This window comes from Strix uralensis, chromosome 15, assembly GCF_047716275.1.
Source record: "Strix uralensis isolate ZFMK-TIS-50842 chromosome 15, bStrUra1, whole genome shotgun sequence".
NCBI classification, from domain to species: domain Eukaryota; kingdom Metazoa; phylum Chordata; class Aves; order Strigiformes; family Strigidae; genus Strix; species Strix uralensis.
Window position 1 is genome coordinate 3,013,004 of NC_133986.1, and position 21,661 is coordinate 3,034,664.

The 21,661-nt window shown below is 37.7% G+C and overlaps 1 protein-coding gene across 2 annotated transcripts in view; it reads right to left on the reverse strand.

Annotated features, from left to right (window-relative positions):
- The window catches only part of SPON1 (spondin 1), a 358,480-nt gene that overhangs the window by 191,066 nt on the left and 145,753 nt on the right, over nucleotides 1-21,661 (reverse strand). The window contains exon 1 of one of the 2 annotated variants that reach the window (XM_074884792.1): nucleotides 347-743. The exons of the other annotated variant lie outside the window; for it this stretch is intronic. Coding sequence (XP_074740893.1) covers nucleotides 347-569 — 223 coding nt within the window. The 5' untranslated portion in view covers nucleotides 570-743. Of the gene's footprint in view, nucleotides 1-346; nucleotides 744-21,661 lie in introns of those variants that run through there. 2 annotated transcript variants of the gene reach the window in all.

Here is a 21,661-nt window from a genome sequence, read left to right on the forward strand (position 1 = left end):
AGTAGGTAAATGGGGGAAGAGTGTGTTTTGTATTGCACCAACTTGTGATCTTGTGCTAGCACTGAGCCGGTGGAGAGGATTCATAAAAGAAAGGAAATTCCTCTTAATACTGAGTTAACGTTTGGGAATAAAGTGATACTGTGAAATCCAACTCCCTCTCACTTGTCATGAAAGCATCCCCAATAAAGTAATGCGTGGGAGTATATTACCCTGTCTTAACCCACACAGTCACACACACACACGCCAAAAGGGATACAGAGATGACAGGCAGAGACACGTTATAGTTTCAGAGACACTTGTCCTGACCATTACCGTTAGTATGGGATGCAGAGGATGGCCAACTTACCCCGGTAACTGTTTCCAGGCTTGTAAAATTCTGGATCGCCCTCCACCCTCAGGCTAAATTCATTGTACCCTTCCCTCCTGGTGCCTTGGGCTCGCAGGATCCGACTGCAATATCCCTCGGATTTCGCGGCTTTCTCCAAGGTTTCATCAGGAAAACCCTTCGCCACCAAGGGGAAAGTCAACGCCAGAAGCCGCAGGGCTAGCGGCTGCAGATGCGCTCCCATCCTCGGGCTCCGCACAACTTTTTATCGTCGGGGCGGCGGCGGTGCCTGGGAGCCCGGCGGCGAGGGGTGCCGGGCCCGGGGGGGGCGGGCAGGGCAGGCAGGGCAGTGCGGGCAGGGCAGGCAGGGCAGTGCGGGCTCGGTCAGCCCCGGCCGGCAGCGGCCCCCAGCATGAGGCTGCCAGGTCGGAGGGACCGGCTCGGCAGCTGCCGGGGAGAGGGAGGGGAAAAGCAGGGAGGGGGCAGAGAGGGAAGGGAGGGGAGGGGAGAGAGAGAGGGAGGGAGGGAGAGAGGGAGGGAGGGAAGTCTGATCTTGCCCAGATCCCGAAGTGAAGTGCTGTTTTGTTTCAGCGCGAGTGATTAGCAGCTCGGTGGTGTTTATTTAGCCGAGCTGAATCCGCAGGGTTTGGTGAAAGCGCGGAGCACGGGGGACGCTGCTGTCTCCCAGACATCCAGCGCAGCGGCGGGGAGAGCTGCTGCCGCCCGGGCTAAGCCCACAGCCCTGAAATTAATCACCCGCATTCCTGCCAAAGTCTATAGTTACTGTAGGGATAACAAGGCTCAAAGAATTTCCCGACACCCCTTCACCCCCCCATCTTTCTCCAAACCAGCAGACATGGTAAACATCATCAACTAAATCAGCACAGATGGACCAAGACAACCCCTTGCTCTGTGCACACTTGCCAGGCAAGGAGCAGCGGCTGCAGCTGCTCGGGTGTGAGCATCTCCAGTACCACAGAGAAGAGAGATGCCGAGAGCTGGATGTGCCAGAAACACGCGATTCGTTTCTACAACAGCCTGCAACTGTGCCCAGGGGAGATGCAGGCTGTGTCAGGCTACACCCAAGCACACCACGTACACAGTTATTAACTAAGTGACCATAGGAGGTCTGCTCTGGCACTCAGAAAAAGCCAAGCAGATGCAAACAGGAGAAAGCATGGCTCGTTATTTCACCTCTATACAAGGCACACTGAGGCACAGTGACACCGAATGACTTATCTAAATCCACAAAAGAAGATTACAGCAGTGAAAGAAAGTGAACCTAGACCCCTGGGGTACTTAACTCCAGTGTTTTGATCCCCAAACGCTGCTCTTCTCTCCCTCCCTCCACTGCTTTCTAAGTGGAGAAGGAAGTCAGAAAGATACGTCCTCGACCAGGACCTGAATGCTTTCAGGATGCCAGATGTACAAGAGCGCACAAAACCCTTTCTAACCACTTTCTCTGGGACAAGACTGTAGCAGATTGATGAATACAACAGCCTTTATACACAGCTTCCAAGGAAGTATGGGAAATAGCAAGCAGCTTGAGACTCTCCTGGTACCTACTAAGGCATTTGCTACCATCAGATTTGCAAATTTTGGGGTTTCAAATTTACCTTTGGAAGCTGTTTAGCAACAACCTAGTGTTGTGTGCCAAAGAAAGGTGTTTCTTCAAGGTCTCTGTGCGGATGCTGAACCTTTTAATTTCTGGAAGGTTACTTGCCAAGAGCTTTGCTACTGTAAGCTTGCCTGTATTTTAGTCTCCATGTTACATATTTATAAAGAATGTAAATCAGCACAGCCTCAAATACATGTTCAGTAAAGACAACATTAACAGTTGGATGAAATTTTAGCTTTTATTGCAAACATGGAGTTATTGACAATGTCCATCCATATGCTTGTGAAGAGGTGGCAGTCAAAGCTTTTGTAACCACACTGGATGGTAGCATCCAATTCTTAAGCACATGCCTGCTTGGGCACCTGCAACAGCAGCCGTGGTACCATCTACATTGCTTCTGCCAGACCACTTGGAGAGCCAGGCTGACTGTAGAGATTTCCACTACTGAGAAAAGGGTTTGACTACAGGAGGATAAATGGTCTTTCTGGCACAAGTTGCTTTTTCTGCTGCTCTCATCCTGCTGAATGAGGCAGAAAGAGTAATCCTGACTTCCTAGTGTAATCTGCCAGGTCATCTGCCTCTACTCCATCCACTCCCTTCACCGTTCCCCTCGCATCCAACTTGTGGGTACAAGGGCAACTTGACCCATCGTCTTTAGGGCAACAATATTCAGTCCGCTTTTGCGACTGAAGCTTTGACTTGGCTTGGTTATACAGGATATTTAGTTGCATGCTTCTGAAGAGCCATGTTCATTTGGGTAATTAAGTGACTACAGTTCAGCAGTGGCATAGACTCTTGGGTATCAATCATCTGATGGCTATGTTCACCTCATCCATTTTATCCAGGTTCTTCAGTCAATTTTATCAGTGAAGAAAAGCAAACCAATACACAACTGAAAATGACAGCTATAACCATATTGGTATAAGATGCCTGTGAATTTGCTTCATTCTCCATACTTGACTTCATTTCTTTTGCTGAGATTGATTGAAAAGCAATTACCTGACTGAAGCATTCACAGCAGGAACCGCACATGCTTCTGCACAATCCACCTTTGTTCTGAGACAGAGTTCCGAGTTCTAACTCAATGCTCCTCCAAGGATTTCATTTCAAGTCCTCTTCACAATTTTTTGTTTTTTATATGGCACCAAATTAATTAAAAGTTAACTAATTCATCAGCATCTATTGACTCTTTAAATTTACAACAGATTCTATAGCTCTTACTTTTTTGTCCTTGAATTGCCCTGGCCTGCTACTTCTAGTTTCTTTTTTGTTTAAAAGCTAAAGTGTTGGAAAGTTTCCTAGAAAGGTATAATACAATGTGTCTTGTTAAAAGTGAATGCTTCAACTCAGCAACTGATACAGATAAATTAACTTGCACTGCCTACAGCCATGAAATGAGTAATTTGTTGTAGAGACAGTTTAGAATATGGGCAATGTCATTAAGCATGGGCATCCTCAGGGTTTTCTATTTGTTCTACTAATTAGTGTGTGTTTGCCTAAAGCATCCAGCATGATGTATCAGTCAAAGACGCATGCAAACTGATGAATCCAACCATCCATGGCAAATTTAACAGAGAAAGCTTCGTATCTTAGAGACTGCAGTGCTGCTTTTCTTTGTGTACTTTCTGGGATGAATAAAGTTGCTGTCCATGACTATTAGGCATAACAATCATTACTGGGGTAATATTGCATTTGATGGAGCTGTGATGGTTGGAGGAAACTCTCTTCCCTCCCCCTCACCCCCACAAAGTGGGCTTTCCTAACAAACAAAAGCATTTCACGAGATCTGCAGTCTTTCTTACTTTTTGCTTTTCCAATAAGGAGCTCATTTTTAAATGGCAATCTGCAGTGATTAGTACAGTCTTCTAAAATATCCCTGCATTGACTGGAAGATATTGTAGGTAGCCTTTTAAAATTTTTCTTTCCTTCTGCTTCTATGATTTCAAATAGCTACTTGAAGTCTTGGGCATTATCTACAGGGTGATACGTGTAATGCAATGCTTGGCTATGCAACTCCTGATTTTAAGGCCCCTAGACCTCAAAGTAAACCAGTGTCTTAGGTGAATGTGTACACTGATTACAAGATTATTAGAACCCTTAGAAGAGTCAGTTCACAAAGCAGAGGCCAACAAAACTAGTCAATAAGAAACATCAAGGTGACAGGTGCCCTAAATCTCATGGCCATCAAGTGCTTGATAACTTTACTGGACTGTAGGATACGCCTTGCCAAACGCAGGAGATGTAAGCATAAGCCCAGCTTTAAAATACCATATACATAAAGTAATAACAACAGGGGAATAAATCTCTTTCAAAAGATGACTGGCAAGAACAGTGCCGACTCTTTTACACAAGAGCTGGTGATTAAAGTATTCATTTAGGATGTCAGAGACACATGGGTTTCAATTCCTTGCTTTGTCTGTCAGTGGTTAAATCCTCATCTCCCACTTTGCAGAAAGCTTCTAACCATGAAGCTCTAACTCTTCTGGAAGCACTTTCAGTCCCTCATGGAAATGTTGGGCTTCTAAAGTTGAGTTGAAGCTCAAATGAGTAGCCGTAGAGAAAGGAAAATGAGGGTGCTCTATCTAATTAGGATGCCTTTTCTGGAGACTGAGATCTAGGGTGCCTTGTCTTCCTCAGAAGACATTAATTGTACTGGGATCAATAGCTATTCAGGGTTCAGGTGATCACCTAACACTAGACGTTTGCAGTAAGTGCATTCTGAATACTGCTACCAAATTAAGAGATGTAGGTGGAGGGAAGTCCCCAAAAATCTTTTCCTCATAAGCTAAGTATTTAGTTGCTCATCACCACCAAGACAGAGGATACTGCTGTTCAGGCAAAGGAAGACTGTCAAATAACACTGCAAACTAATCTGCAATAAAACCTTTGGTGACTGGGAGGGTAAGCAGTAATTTTGATGACTGCACTTTCAAATATGCCTATCCCATTTTTTGACCTCTATGTCTTACTAAAGATCTAGCTATTAGTCTAATTTGCACTTCTTATCTCCTTTCCCATTCCTCCAGCAGTCAGTTTTTCTTAAACAAGACAAAAACTTCCTTTATTGAGTTAGCTAGAATAATAATCCTGTTGCTACTAAAATTCCCCTCTATCTACAGTAAGAATAAGGCTTTTCTGATACAGATTGGTCCATGCTGTCTTTCAAGCCTGTTTAGAAAAAGATCTGGAGATATCTGTTGTCCTATTAGACAAAGGAAAGGGCTTGGGAGATTCTTAAGATGATCTCTTATGGCTCTGTAGCACTGTTCTCAACTTCCTTTCTCTTAGGAATCTAAGTAGCAAAGAGTAATGACAGTAAATGTTTGCAGAGGTCTGTTCACCATTTATACTACTGTCAGTCAACACAATGCATCTCCAGTATTAAACTTCCCAGTAGCTCAATTACTTTTGCCTGTGCAGTCATGCATGTCTTCAGCATATTTTTACACTGACAATACAGAGAGTTTTCATTTCTAATATATTTTATAGAAATATTTGGTTCCTGACATGATGAGAATAGCATCATACATATTATTAGAGAAACACTGCAATGCTGAGAGCAACAGAGGGAGAAAGAGGAGCTCTGTTAAGGTTCCTTTTGGACTTAACTGGGGAAAAACTGAATGAAGCTGAAAAACCACGGGACAAGACGTATGTTTGAAACAGCACAGAGGCTGCAAAAGATTTAGAAGAGTCTTGCCAGCACCCTGGGTAACACAGGCAGAACGGGATTTACACTAAGGCTGCTCTTGAATGGATCTTTCAAGATCAAATGTTGACAGAAATTCATCTTCCACACTCAGTCTATTTTTGGGGCAGAGGTTTGCTAAGGAAACACCCAGTCTTCTTGGAATATTTAAACTCAGGATTCCTTCCAATACCAGCAAGTAAATATGTTCTTAAAAGATCTCTTCCTTTATCCCACACAACAACTCAAGACCTATCCTGGGAATCCCTGAACACTCCAAAGATTAAACAGAACCAGTCAGTTTCTCCAAGCCCAGCATGAGGCTTCATTTACCCCTAAGGAAATTCATTGCCACAAACCTGGAGCACCAGCAGTTTCTAGGTCAGATACAATACTAATGAACAATAACCGAACTGATTTCAGCTTTTTAGCATCTTTGCTAATTAGAGTTAGCTTTTCAGCATTTTCTTATCACCATATCTTAGATCTTGAATTACTCAACACCTGTAGATTGGGTGTTGCTTTGACTGGCTCACCCTGCACTTTTATTCCTCTAAGACATGTGTTATGTGATAAAGCTCCTGTTTTTTCAGTATCTGAAGTCTGAAAGTTTTAAGGAGCTTTCAGAATGGCCAGGATAAAAAGTCAAGGCAAACATTAATTCAATTTTGCATACAGAAGAGCTCCTTTTTTTACTGATTCCCAGGCTGGACATTTTTCCAGGAAGAATATAAAAGACAACTTATGAAGTCAAAGAAAATTATTGGTTTATATCTGGACAAATCATTTATAAAAACATTCACCAAGCTCTATAAATGCCTATTAATTATTCAATCAATCCATCCTCTTTTTTAAAAAGCATTTTTATAGCAATATAGTAATTAAAATCTCAATCAACTCTGATAAGAATAGGACTTAATTACATAAATACGTGCCCAGATTACAGTAGCAGTTAAATCGTAAACATGGAAAGAAAATGTTCCTTGTGAAGTAACACATCCTACCAACACAAAAGACCCAAAACCAAGAACTACCTCATCTTTAAAGACAAAAGTTGACCCCCTAAACCAACAAAAAACCCCAACCAAACAGATAGGGGGAGGATGAAAAATTCTTTGGGATTTCTCACACTGACCATGAGATCAAGACAGAAGAAAGCATAAATATAAGGTGATGCCATCAGTGAACTCACTGACACATTTGTAAACTGGAACTATAATTCAAGCACGCTGATGTTTGCAGAACAGAATCATCTTCCAAAGCAGGCTTTTTACAACAATGCATTATGAATTTATTTTGTCCGTGATCTCCTGTTGGATTCAGTAGCCCTTCTCCCTTTTAAAGAAAATATTTACTGTAACGTGTTGGACTGATGCATCTTTTTTTCATAAATCATTAGGTGGCAAAGTTTATTTGAACCTCAGACTGTCAACTGCAGAACTTCTGTAGCTTAAAGACGGTTGACGCTTCCATTACAAGACCCATTGTCCCTGGGAATCTAAATCAACTACTTCTATCTTCAACCCAATGCAAATTAAATATTTGGAAGTACAATGAATTCTAAGGGGGGGGTGTGCGTGTTTCTGTCACTGAAGAGCTGGGCACAATCTGAGCTCACAATGTCTCTCTGTAGCTCAGCTCCCAATCAGACACAGTAGCAAATATCTTTGTAAAGCACTGATGTCTACAGATAAAAAACATAACCTAAGAACAGCTAATACCTATGTATTATTACTGCATGCAATTGTCAAAGCCCTGCAAGTATTAGAACATGGTTTCAAAGCAGTTTTTGGGCACTGAAAGATTTTTAGAAAGTTTTTCTTTCCGTGTATTTGTGCAACTCACAGGGATGTCAAGTGTTGCTAGATATTCATGTGTGTCACTAGGAGCACAGATGAAGAACAGATAGTCACTATCCACAGAATCTCTGCAGAAGAATTCTGCATTTGGGGATATCAGAAAAACAAACCCACAATTGTTCTCCAACAAAGTTTCTTAAATCTCAGATTCCCAGTCCAAATATTAAAGGAGCTTTGGGAAATCTTTCAAATATTTACAGACCCATTTCTTTTTCATATCAAAGGAAGTTTTGTGGCTGCAGTTATAAAGGAATCTAAGCTATCTGACAGCAAATGAGTAAAAAAAACATTAAAAAACTTTCAAATATATATATTCATACACCTTGGGAAAAAAAAATCGCATGTTAAAAGTTGATATGTCTTGCTTGGTAAACAGATGGAAGATCAAATAGGCAAAGGTACTATGCTAACAACATACCTCATTGCAAGTTCTGTGGACACATCATCTTATTTTAATTGTCATCATATAAGGTTAAAATTGCAAGCTGGTAATGCAAAACAGGATTTGTGGGAGGAGGAAATATCTCTTCCCAAACCAGCTGGTATAGCTGAAAAAAATGGACAAGCTTTTAAAGACACCGGCCCTTCCGCAAGTATGAAAAGGAGCTCTTTTACAAAGTTAAATGCATGTTCACAACAATTTCTCAGAGTTTAGTTAGCTACACATTCATTAGACTATGTCTGTGAAGAAAGGTAATTGGCACCTGTGAAGTAAAGAGAAAGTTAAAGGGAAGGAAGGGGAGAGGTGTCAGAAAGAAAGGAGGAGAGTGGTAAGTAGGTGAAAAGGAGAGTTATTTTATAGCCTACAGAATAAACAGAAGTTAGTGTTGGAGAGGAATACCAGAGTGTGCCATAAACCACTGTCTCTACTGAGCTCCTGGGTTTTGGTGTCCCATATTGTGCTACATTTTGGTTTGCAGGCTCAACTTTGCAAAGTATTTTGCAAGTTTACCTTGATGAGAACAAAGATATTGGAGACAGAGACAGTTTTCTGGGAAATGTTTGGAAATGACAGCTGGGTGTCTTGTCCTTTAAAGACCTCCCCAAAGAGGTTCACCTGGTGAACTGGGAGCGAACCTCACTTTCTTTGAGATGCAATCCATTAGTAACTACAAGCACAATGATGGCTGGCCATTTGTCAACAGATTAGTCTGGGGTTTTTTAGTATCAGTTTCACAAGTCACATCTTTTGCTTGAGCAGACAACGAAGTCTGACAACCTCCAGACTTGGTTCTGCAAACTGACAGAAATTCACTTGGAATATTTCTAGATGAATCAGAAGAATTATGAAGAGAAATTCCAGGCACCGAAATATACACACCCCGCTAACCCCATCCTCAAAAAGCCTAGAATCCAATATTATGAAATACATGCCTGTGTCTCTTTTTTTAAATTAAATCACAGGAGCAGTGGAGTGAAATGGATTTTTTGAACTGCTAAGTGTCCTGCATTCTCCTGTCCAAAGCAAAATGTTATGTAATAAAATATTTGATCAATCCCCTTATGCTATGATTTTTTCACCATTACTTTGCACTGCCAAATATGAAAACCAAGTGTAGATCACAAGTGTCCAAAAATATTGGTTTTATATCAATGTTTTTTCTATATACACAACAAAAAGTTTCTGCTGTTTGTAAAACATACTTCTTTTTTAAACATCCATTATTCAAATATTGCTAAAAATTACTTGCAATATTGACTGCAAATTAACAAAGGCCTTTAGATTATGTATAGCATTTCCACAGTCACACAGGGAAAAGCACCAAAGTTCTTGCAACAACTACACAAAAAGGGAGGCAGTACTAGTGTTTTTTATCTGATTAAATAATCTTTTCTTATATATATCACAGTCTAAGATGTATCAAGGTACAGAAAAATTGAATAAATGAAGTTAGTGAAGTTTAAATAATTACAGTAATTATTTACATTCATTAATTCTTCAACAACTGATGGAGTACCATATTAGTCACTCTTATGTTAACACAACAGCACAAAAAAAGAAATTTGATTATATACATAGATATATATCAATCATAATACAAAAAACTGACACTGTAGATAGCATTCTTATTTTTGGAACTGTTTCTTTGGGGAAAAACATTGAGAAATTCATTATTTTTTCAACTTATATTGCTTGTATCCCCATGACACAGAGCTAAACTGTCTTTCTCCCTCCTAACAAATATATTTTTTTTTCAGTGCAGAATAACTATCTATAATAGAGAATTTGTAATAATCCATGAAAGATATGTACCCCAACATGTCAGTGTGACAGGAAGACAATACTGTACAGGGGTTTGTTGTTTGGGGGGGTGGGAACACGAGGGTGTTGTTTGTTTTTAAATGGGTCTGTCATGTAATTCCACTACTATCAGTTAGAGCTACTGGTACTTGGTACACAATAGAAATGCATATATCAACTTGTCAGTGCCTCTAAAGCTTCCTCTTTTCCTAAGGAAAAAAAAAATACATACACACACAGAGGTAGCTAACTGACCCTGCTATGCTATTCTAGCTACTACAGAGTCTTAGGAATAGTCTATAAAATAGAAATACTATTATGGCACTATAAAATATTACTATAAAATTTAAACCAAATTGTACTTTTTAATTTTTTTCTTCGATTCCTAAACATGACTCTCAGACTGGGAATTCCTTGTAATCATAACAAAATCAGTAATACTGGCGTATCTGTAACAGTCTAGATTCAATTAAAATCTTACTTGTCCACAACAGGGCTTCTGGGAAGCTTAGATTTCCACAGTCACAGTTGTCTTCCTAGATACCTTGCTTGGTTGGGCTTTTTAAAGCCTCTCTATAGACATTCTAATTGAGTCCCATAACAGGCCCAGATATTGCATCAGTCTTGTCAAGGCTAAACAGATCCTCACAAAGATCTTGGGCTCTGCACCTATACCTGAGCACAGCTGGAGTCTGGAAATGAGATATTTCTTCTTCCCAGTTGCCTTTGGGATCTGAGCTAGCAGGCTTTCACACATGTTTTGTTCTCAATAACCCCAAATGCAACTGGGATCATTATTGTCTTTTAAGATATTTTTAGAGCACTAGAAAACTTGAAAATTGTATAAACCCCAAAAACATAAGAAAGGAACCAAAAAATGGCTATAATGAAGATGCATGTGATAAAGAATATGAGTATGAGATTAAACAGAGAAAGACTTTGGGAAAGAACTCCAGAAATGGTAGTTCTAGGAGCCGCAAGTAAGAACGGCGGAATGTGCTATATATATAGACCGTAGTGATCTCAAAAGACTAATAGTATAGAAAGTAGTTTTGTGATGATTTTCATAAATCCAAAATATAAAAAGCACATGAGATGAAGCCTTAACGACCGCAATGCATAAGCTGGAAAAAGCATGGGAACGCAAAGGTATCTGGACACAGTAGCATACCCTTGGAAAAGTTCCAGTTCCCACAAGCGAACTCAAAACATGACTGATTAAGCTTTTAAATTGGCTATGCACTCAAGAACTTCAGGAATACTTGAGGAAATCAGTCTTCATTTCTTTGACATAAAATAATTAATGCCACAAACTGTGAATAATGCAAAGCCATAAACCTGATGAGCTGTGCTGGGAGAAGGACATATAACTAGAGAGAATTACTTGATCATTAAGTTCAGTCCCCTCTAATTTTAGGTAAAAAGGCAATGATGCTTCTAGTACCAATCAGCTCAAAAAGTTCTATTACATCACTTAGACAAACATCAAAAGCCAAAAAACATTCTCCAATGTTTTGAGACAAACTTTAAAACGAGAGCATGCTGCGGTTCATGTCTATCTGACCTGGAGCATATTTCTTCCTGATCAAAAATTTTTCATCAATTTCATTCATAACACAGAGACAAACATAATAAATTTGAGAAGCTTTAGTTTAAGATGAACGTGCCATTTGAAATCATTGTAGCACAAATAAGCAAGGCATATGGGGTAGGAAGGAATAGAAGTCCATTTGGTTTACTGACCTGGCTGCAGTCATGTAGTGGGTACTCTATGAAAGTGCATTTGCAGTACAAAGGAGAGTTCATATCACTTTGTGAGGTTTTTGAAATAAAACATTAGAAAGACTAGAAAACAGACCAGAAAGGGTCTTCGAAATGTACCAAAGCAGGATCATAATTTTTAAAACTATTCCTGACCAATTCATATCCTTATATGCAGGAAAGTGTCTGCTACTTTGGAAACAGTTAAATTTTTGTCCTGTGTTCATCATAACCATCTTATCCTCCTTCAGAAGTGCTGCAGCCTTGCTAGTCACTCCCCATCTTTTAGTTATACAGCTGATTCCTCCCATCTGTCACATGATTCATTCATCCTTACAAATTTACATTCTACTTCATATCATTTCTCCAATTTACTTGGATAATATAAATCTATCAATATAAGTTTTCCTTTTCGCTACTATGGTGGTTGCAAACCCTCCTGTGCTGACCTCTAAAATGTATAAGTTTGGTCATTTCAGCTGTTATTGTAAAAGTAATTAACACTTATTCTTGAAGAATGTAATGGTGACTCACAAGACCTCCAGTTGGTAAAATTTTGTACTGGGACAGAAAGCAATAAAATACAGAGATCACAACACAGTAAAGGACTGTAAAAATCAGAAATGTTTGTGTCAAGGTTATCTTATGTCTCCATAACACAAGAAAAGAAAACACAGAAGACCATACACAGAATCTGTGAGGTAACAGACTTTACAGTAACATAAAAATAAACATATGACCTCCTTGTAATAGCTGCAGCTAGTACTGCTGCAGTAGTCACTTAGAACACATTCAGTCCTTTCAAAGTCTTCAAGAACTGTGGAACTATGATGACCAGAAAGAATGGAAAGGCCACAGTCAATAAAAATCAAAATTGTCCATGTGTAAACATCAGTGGCCAAAATTAGTATGTTTGTATTAAAGTTTAATATATTTAACAAGTAGATAAAATACACTAAAAAGAAAGTGCTTACAAAAAATTCATTGACATCTTCCAAAGACATTTGAAGGCGAAAAGTTAATTTTAGGAGTACTGCGTATTATTGGGAAAACTGGACATCCAAGAAGCACATGGAAATGAATCCGATCGCTTGAACCATGTCATAAAATAGCTGAATAACCCAAACTGCAAAAAAATAAACATTGACAGAGAGAATGAATTTGGGCCTGAACAGTGGACCAATTTACAGTGGGATGGCTGGCAAAATTACTGCCCACTTGTATTTAGCCCTCACAGATGGTGACTTCTATACCCTCCCCTCACCGCCTTGCTTGCTGTCCTATGGTGTAGAAAAAAAAGATCAATGAGTGAGAAAGGAAATAACTCTAAATTCTGGAGTCAATAAACCTAGCTGAGAGCAAGGAAGCCTGAATTCTCTTCTCTACTCCTATGATTATTTTCACATTTTAAAGGGCATTTATTTTACTTCCTGTCACCTTATTTCAAAATGTATTTTGAGGCCTTTAACTCTCCTGATGTACTATATTTCTATACCAAACTTGGGAGTTTCACATGAGACTCTGAGTTTCTACCCTCTAATGGTTCTATCATACATTAACACAGCTTTCCTAAAGAACACTCACATGACCAATAAACATTTGCAACTGAATATGCTCAAATGAGGTAATTAAGACTGCTATATTATGAATCATCTTCTTTTTGTCCAAGGGGAATATTCTCACCCTGAATATAAAGTATTTTAAAATAATGCGGTTCCCCTCTGGCTTTTCCTTTTGTTGTTCTGTGAAAAAACAGGCATAGGATGCTGTCAGATAGGCCACTTAGCCAAACTAGTTGAAAACCAGTTTCCCTCTTGCAGAAACCTACTATATAGTCTAACTACTCATCCCAGCTAGGATCTAGATTTGGAGGTGGGCAGGCATTAGTTCAGAGAAAAATTCTAATCTAGGAATGGTCTGATATTTTACTTAATTTGCTGCTTATTTTTCAAAATATTCTGTTTCATTTTACTTCTAATCTCTTTTAAATAATGTCAATGGATACACTTCATAAGCATTGTATTCTCCATTATGAACAAATGAAAATACCTTTTTCCCCCCCCCTCCTTTTTTTCTTTTTTTTAAGTCAAGGATTTCTTACAGTAAAACAATTCCACAAGGAGGTTATGATGAAAGAGTCTATGAGAAGTAAGTAGTCCATTACTCTTACACATAAGCATATGAGGTAATTAAATTGTGGAACTGAGCTTATCAGAACAAGCTCAGCAGTCCAAAATATTTTTACTTCAGTTGATTCAACACAAACTTTTTTAAAAAATGGACAAATATCCAATTCCAGTCATGAAAAACTTGTACTGTATGGATATTGCATTATGTGTGAAAATAAAAATATCCAAACATTGATGATGTCTTATCATTCTAATAGAGCACATACTATTTACATAAACATGATCTGTTGTAGTTACGTTCTTATATTATTTAAAAATTAAAGAAATTAATATAAACATAGGTGTGCGTGTATGCACAGACTACATATCTCCATATAAAATTCATATTAGACTGAAAAAAGTGTTTTCTTGTACATGAGTCTCAAATGCTATTCAGTTTTAAATCCAGCCTCACCTACAACTTATGTTTCACTCAATGTTATCACTTTCAGAGCATTTCAGATAGATCAGAAGCATTTCAATTGAATAAATTATTTTTGGACCACTGTTGACCAAAACCAGAACAATACTATTTCTTGAAAAATTAACTTGGTAATTATGAGGAAAGTGTTCTGTGTAAGAGTACTGTGGAGTAACTTCTGAAAAGCACCATCAGTGGGAACGATGAAATATTAATTTATACCTCATTCACTTAGAGACCTGCAGAACAATTTTTTTAATTAAGAAATGTTATGACATTATTAATGCATTGCAATAATTTTTAAAAATTCAGTATAGAATAGACTTCCCTCCACCCAGAAACAGATTCACCTGAATGTTTTCAGCATGACTGCAGTAAGACTAAAACTAACAGAGGTTCTGATCAGTTTGCTCATTTCAGAATTTTAGTCAGAAAAAAATTTAATAGAAATGGACCTAAAGGAGTTATTGTAGAGACTGCACTTCAAAGTCTTTGTAATTGTTCGGAATCTGATCCAAACGTACACGTCAAGTAAATTGTACTAAAATTAACTTCATAAAATAACACATGCCCAAATTATTTTAATGAAGGCCTTGAAAATCCTGAACTGACTTTAAGTTAAAGGTTCCACAAACTATGGTATTATTATAGGAAATAAGCACACCTACAGTTAAATGATTTTATTAGTAAAACATGTTGGGAGGGAAAAGTAATTTTCACACTGAAGAGTTTAATTTGTTATCTTTTAACAGTATGTAGAGGTACATAAACACATCTCTATTCCTATTTTCATGTCCATTTAAATTTGTTAGATCCATCATTAAGAACTCATAATTATCCTCTCCTCCTTATGTATACCATGAATGACCTGAGACTTTATTCTAGAAGCTGCAAAGTGAAGGTTTTAGCATTTTGTAATAAGGAAGTCTTTATGTTCTTTCACTTGTTGAAATACAGCATGTTACTACTCACTTAGTTCCACAGTGGACCCCATTTATGAAATTTTAGTCACAATACAACTCTTGACAAATGTGTTCTTTATGACTGTGATTTAATCACTGGAACAATCCTATGAAACTTTATAGCAAAGAATGCACTGCGTAGGCCATAAAACTTTCAACAGATTTTTAAAAAAGTGTTAAGGTATATAATGACATAGACAGAAGTACTTCTGTTGGTTTGTCACTACCTAAATCCCAACTAGCTTAGTGCTACATTATTGCCTTTTACTGTTTGATAAGGAAAAAATACATAGTCTGGTTTAAGAATATAAGTTCTAGGCAGACAGGCAAGAGCTCTTGGAAACCTATACAGCAATTGGAAAAGAAAGTATTTTTTAGCTTGTCCTCAGAAATTATTTGAAATTTGAAACTGTTTAAAAAAATAGCAAGGTATTTTTGTAGATGTGTACACAAAGCTAATGGCATCAAACATGATTTAAACTTGCAACTATGGAAACAGCATATTTTTTATAAAGGCCATAGCCTGATCACACTGAAATAGCAAGGAAAATAATCCTTTAATGAAATAAGCTATCTTCTTACTTGAAGATTTATTTTTTTTTTTTTAAGTACCTGATTATTTCATCAAAGGACAAGTGTCACCATGTACGAAGTCTATCCATAACAAATCCCCAGTAAAGTACAAAGACCCAGAGTTGAAAAAAACCTCTGAAGCAAAAACTAACCTACACCCTGCAAAAGGCTATCCTATGGGGGACCATTTGGGGAGTCAAAATGCTTTCTGACTTAGCTTTCCAGGCACTCAGTTCTATCTTCCTTAAATCTCAGCTGAAGGGTCAGAGCCATGCATACTGTGCAAGTTCATTACCCTTGTTTGAGCTTCTTCATGCATACTGGGAAGTGAGGATATTGATAAAAGGACCCTGTGATTTGTTTGATTGGGCCTGTTCTAACCTAATTGAAAGTATGATGACACTCCTGCATCTTATGTATTCTCTCACTGTAAGAGGAAAGCTGTCTTTAAAAAGACAACATTATTGAAGCAGAAATATATTGTGCACAGGGAAAATCTGAATAATATTTCATTTGATTAACATTTTTTGAAAAATGATTGTGGATCATTTAGAAAAGTCTTATTTCAAAGACATTGTTCATGAGGCATTTTGTAAAACTAGGTGTCTTGTATCATGGGGAACAGCTGGAGACAAAATGGGTCAGTTATAAATGCTTTTCTGTAAGAAAACTAGACATGAAATTACAGCCTGGAGTGGAAATTTCTTAATATATTCCTTTGCTGTACCGATTGCAAGAATTTATGATGACGTACAAGTTCTTGTAATTTAGTTAATTTATGCAACGTATGAGGACACATAGGAAAAAAATAGAAAATAGGCTGTTGAATTACCACTATTGAAACGTACTGAGGAAGAGATGAATACAAGTAGATTTTTCCAGAACCAGAGGAAATCAGAACTTCACAATTTCTAGGGGAATAACTCATCATAAATAAGTAGCTGTAAACTAAGATTAACTACCTCGCATCTGTGTATATGGAGTTTGTGGCCATAAGTGAACTAGGGTTCAAAAATACCTTTACAATTCCATTTAAAGAGTTACAGCTTTTCAAAGCTCAATGATAATACTTAAGGAGGTAGAATGTTTAAAAAAAAAAAAAAAAGGAAAGCAAATTCTTATATTCTTATACAGACTGTCCATAGTAAACAGGATAAGACCTGAGAGCAAATACATCAGTAGGGCTCTCCTGAAAGAATTAAGAACATTTTTCTAACCTCACTTTTCAGTGTTTTCTTTGTCTAATCTGACACAGATGCTAAATTATGCACTCTTATACATGCAAAGTCTTAACACTTTTGTGAAAATATACAACAGAATTTTACATTCCTATTGTAAAAACATCAGCATTTACTACAGCAAGTGCAGGACATCAGAGTAGCTGGTAACCACTATCTAAGTATTCATTTAATTACCAACAAATCCATAAATTTAGCATTTAGAAATAGTTTGAATGTTTTTGTTTTGTCATTTCAATTTTTTCCTAAAGACAGAAATAAATGTCACATGCTGTCTGATTTTACCAACAAATAACATGCTAGTTAACAAATGGTGGTACTACTGCAGTTGCAAATTAACCATTTTAAATTCAAAACCACCAGAAAATACCCTAGAAAAAACTAGAAACCCTTAGGAGTTGGGGAAATATGTTCCCTAAGCAGTAACTTGTTACTATGTGATTCTCTGTTAGTCTCACGATTTCTGAAGAAAGATGGTAAACATAGAGGACAAGAGCTTGATGCAAGATATTTATAACTGATCTATGAAGTCCTTGCCAAAGCCAAATAAAGCAAAGTGTAGACTGAACAGAGGAGGAACCAATAACAAGGGAGGTAAAACAAACAGACTAAAGAAACAGTATCCCTGAATATTTAGTTCTAGAACTCATCTGCAGTATTTGTACGTTTGTGATAGTCTTTTTGATCAGTTAGGTACAAAACAACAGAAGATGCTGCTGTAACCAAAACTCAGCTTGCTCTAAAGAGACAAAAGGAATACAAGATCCAGCTCCAGGGATTAGAGGTACAGAGATAAAAGTATCTCAGAAAACAGCGAGCTCTTGTGTCAGAGTTACTTTGTGATCATCTTTAGGTCATTGCGGTCTCAAAGTTGCTACACCCCTCAGAGGAAGAATAGATTAAAAATATAAAATAATCTGAGAAGCATGGGGAAAGAGTGCCTTTAGGAGTGCCAGATGTCTGTCTGGGATATGTCCCAAGGTGGGAAGTGGAGCAGCCAAAGATGATTCCTAAGATTACAGCCAAACTGCCTTCATATGAATATAGGGTATCTTATTCCATTCTTTTAACTTAAAGACTGATTTTAAGGCTTTTTCATAAGTCTTTTGTTTGACCAGGAAGCATGTCTGGCAATGGAAACAAGGTAAAACACCCCTGTGGTCAGCTGAACTCATCTCCACAAAGACAGCAAATCTGCATCAAGCAAAATGTACTTGGGTCATTTTAAGGAACTGTATTTCGGAGCTTGGGTTTGTGGAGAAGTGGAAGCTAAGGAATGATCTGTGAAAGTGTTTACGCACCAGATGTAACACCAGCACTCCCCCTCTTTAAAGGGCAGACATCCTGTTGCTCTGGCTAAAATTTCCTGGTTGTTGGTTACTCCTTACTTTCTGGAAGAAGACTTAAAACCTTTTACTTGCAAAACGACAAGCATCTATACTTACAAACAGAGAACTATACTTAAACTAAGCAGTCTGCAGACATAGGTCTTTCAAATCAAAATAAGCCCAGTAGAAATTCCATCTTCACTTTTTAAGAGATTCTAATGTTTCAACTGTTGCAGAATTGCATATTTTTAAGCTACAAAATATATCTTGTGCTACTGATTGTTCCCAAAGCCAAGGAAAATAATTTATTTCAGGAGAGATCAAAGCTAAAGGGCAGAAAACCGTTATGACTCAGTAGAGCTGGTGGAGTAAGAGACTGGTCTCCTAATCATCAGTCCTTATATATTATCAGCATTTTTCTAATTTTTGTGTAACTGATTACAATAAACAGATTGACAATAATAAAGATGTAAAAAGAGACATTTGTTGTCTGTGTTAAAGAAACATTAGTCAGCCCTGACCTAATTAAGGATATTTTTCAAGAGAACTTTTTCATAATGAAAATATGAGCCTTCCCCTGAAATGCTGCCAGGGAAAGGTTCCTCTGGGATTACAATTGTCTAAAGCAGAAGGGAATTAGACTAACTGGTGCCCCAAGTGTTCTTTTTTATTAATGAATTGTGTTTCTTTGTTTTACTTCTTGTTTAGATTTCTTTAGATCTTTGCCATTGTCCCTTCCATGAAACACATGTTCTGCCAAACGTGGATGAAGTGTTATTTTGGATTTTAATGGTAGGCAAATGCTACATGACATATATTAGTTCTTAAAACTGTTAGTCTTATTGCAAAGAGAACTTGAAGTGCACACTGAATGTTTAATGTATACTGAATGTGAAAAACAACACTTAATGTTGTAGAAACAGTAGGTCAACAGAATTTTGGAAAGGATGAGACATTTTTGTTCCAAAAGGTATGTGCAGAAAACTAACACCACTATTTATACTAAACTCCGGACTAAAAGTAACCTACATAGCTAGGCTAAGAAGGGATTTATTCAGCATTTTAAGTCTCCTTTGTGCCTAGCTAAGGTAACTTGGAAAACTAACATGTGGGCTCAGAGCTGTCCATTGCTTCAGCCAAAGGCATCTCCTTTCTGGTTTACAATAATAATAGGTCTCTCTGCCCATCTTTGTGAAAGACTGAAACACAACTAAATATACAGATAGAGAGCCAAAAACTAAACAGCAAGTTAACTGTCCCATTGAAGTTAGCTGAATGCATGAGTTTCCAGGTCTGTCACCTAACGAGAGCGCAGTGACTGGTCTGTTCATGCATAGTTACTCTTGTAAGACATGGTATAGAAAGAGGATAGACAGTATTACAAGGCATTAGTCAAAGCTTAGAGAGTTATGATGACCATGGCACCTGGAAAAGAGAGTTATAAAGGCATGAAAAGGCAGATCCTCTTAAATGGCCCGACAAGTTCTTAGCAGTAAGCAGTGTCTAACCAGAGAAAGCTGGACTAGACCCAAACATCTCTAGTCCAAGGGCAAATAATAACTGTCATTAAGAGGAGTCTTATTTATCATTCAAAAAAATATACCCTCTATCATCAGATCTTAAAAATAATATCTAAGTATATCCTTTGGATGGTGTACATTAGGTGGCAGCTAAGTAGAAATAACGCATATGCATTTGTGAGACAATCTCTAATTTCATGACTGCACATTTTTCGGTGGCTCTGTCTTATAAAATAAGCAGAAGAATGATGCATACTAACCGGAGGCATAACTTTTAATTCTTCCGTTATAATGTACAGCTTTGTACATTATTTATGGGCTCTGTCACTTTAGGCTCCTATACAAAACCGGTGCTAAATCCACACGGTAACTTTGGTGCCAAAACCACACAATCTTAAAATCCTCAGTCAATGCCACCCACCCATCAGATGCTTAAGTTTCCATTATTAAAGATGTCTAGTTATGAGAAACATCACAGAATAATGAACAACCTTAATATCACAACAGGTTCTTAAAACAGTACAAATTCCAGAAGGAATTAATGCAGGAAAGCTCCTAAACAAAAAGGCTGGCACTTGTCTCCCTTTCAGGCAACCTGGAACACATATGCTCCAAGCTTTGCACAATTATTAGATACTAGAAATATCTCCGTTTCATCAAAATATATTTCTTCTCAACGTTGTTAAGCACATGACAACAGTCTCCTAATTGGATGGTGTGTATATAGAAACTTATAATAGTTAAAGTAGTCCAGTCTGGGGAGGGTGGATTACAAGCATCGTCAATTGACTGACACAGCACAACATGTTATTTTTGTACTCCTATGAATCTGTATTACACATTGGTTTTACAAAAAAGCATGAACATGGTTAAAATTGTCTCCACCAAGATGTTTTGCCAGTAATACTGTTTTTAAAATGGAGGAAAGTATTCATAGTTGTATATTGATTATAAGGATGTGCTCCATATAAAACCACTAATACAAAGTCTGTGTATTTTGCTTTGTGTTCCTTTCACGTCTTCAGAAATCCTCCTACAACACTGTGTTTCTAGGCAAAGTTGAAAGATCCTGAAAGTAACTGTTCAGAGCAGTGATGAATTCTTGGTGCTAACTCCCTTTGCCTTTATTGAGCTTTAGACCCACAGGTGCCTCAGTCAATTAGACACTTCAGAAAAAGTAACCAATTTCATTTCCCACTTCCCCCAAGAAAAAACAAATTTCATAAAACATCATTTAGAAATTGTGTTCCAGCTCCAGAATTCACCTCATTTCAGAGAGTTGCCTAATAAGATACAACAGGCTTAAATCCATGATCTCTGGGCAGAAAATGAAATTTTAGTTCTGCAACCCAAAGGAGTACTTGGGTAAATCAGGCTATAGGCCATCTTGATGGGATTTTCTCTTGACAGACTCTCAGTTGGAGCTTGTGCTTAGTGAGAGAAACAAAAGATTTGTTTGAGGCAGTACTTTAATTTCAAGGCACCAGAATTAACTTTAGATCTAATCTTAAATCTGACCAGGTGAAAGTGTTCAGTATTATGTAAACTGTTAATTTTGACAAGTGACTGCCCTTATGACCTGTATATTTACTTAGGCTATATAAAGGCTTTTTAAGCCCCTATCCAGTATTAGTCTTTTCCAAGATACCAGTTTAAGCATGGACGTCACTTAGACTTTCTGTTCCAGTTCTTTCAACAATAAGATGGAGTAATATTAAAGTACCTAGTTTATATACAGCAGTTTAGAAACACTTTATGACAATTTTATTATATATTTGTCTCAGAAGAAAGTAATTCCACAAAAGATTGTAGGCATAATTTTAAATAAGTGAGCTGTTGTAACAGTAATAATTCTTTTTCACTTTTATTGTTACTTTTAATGGCATTTCTTCTCAATGTCAAAATTTATAGTTTTATGATGTTATGAGAACAACATAATTTATTTTTTCCTGATCACC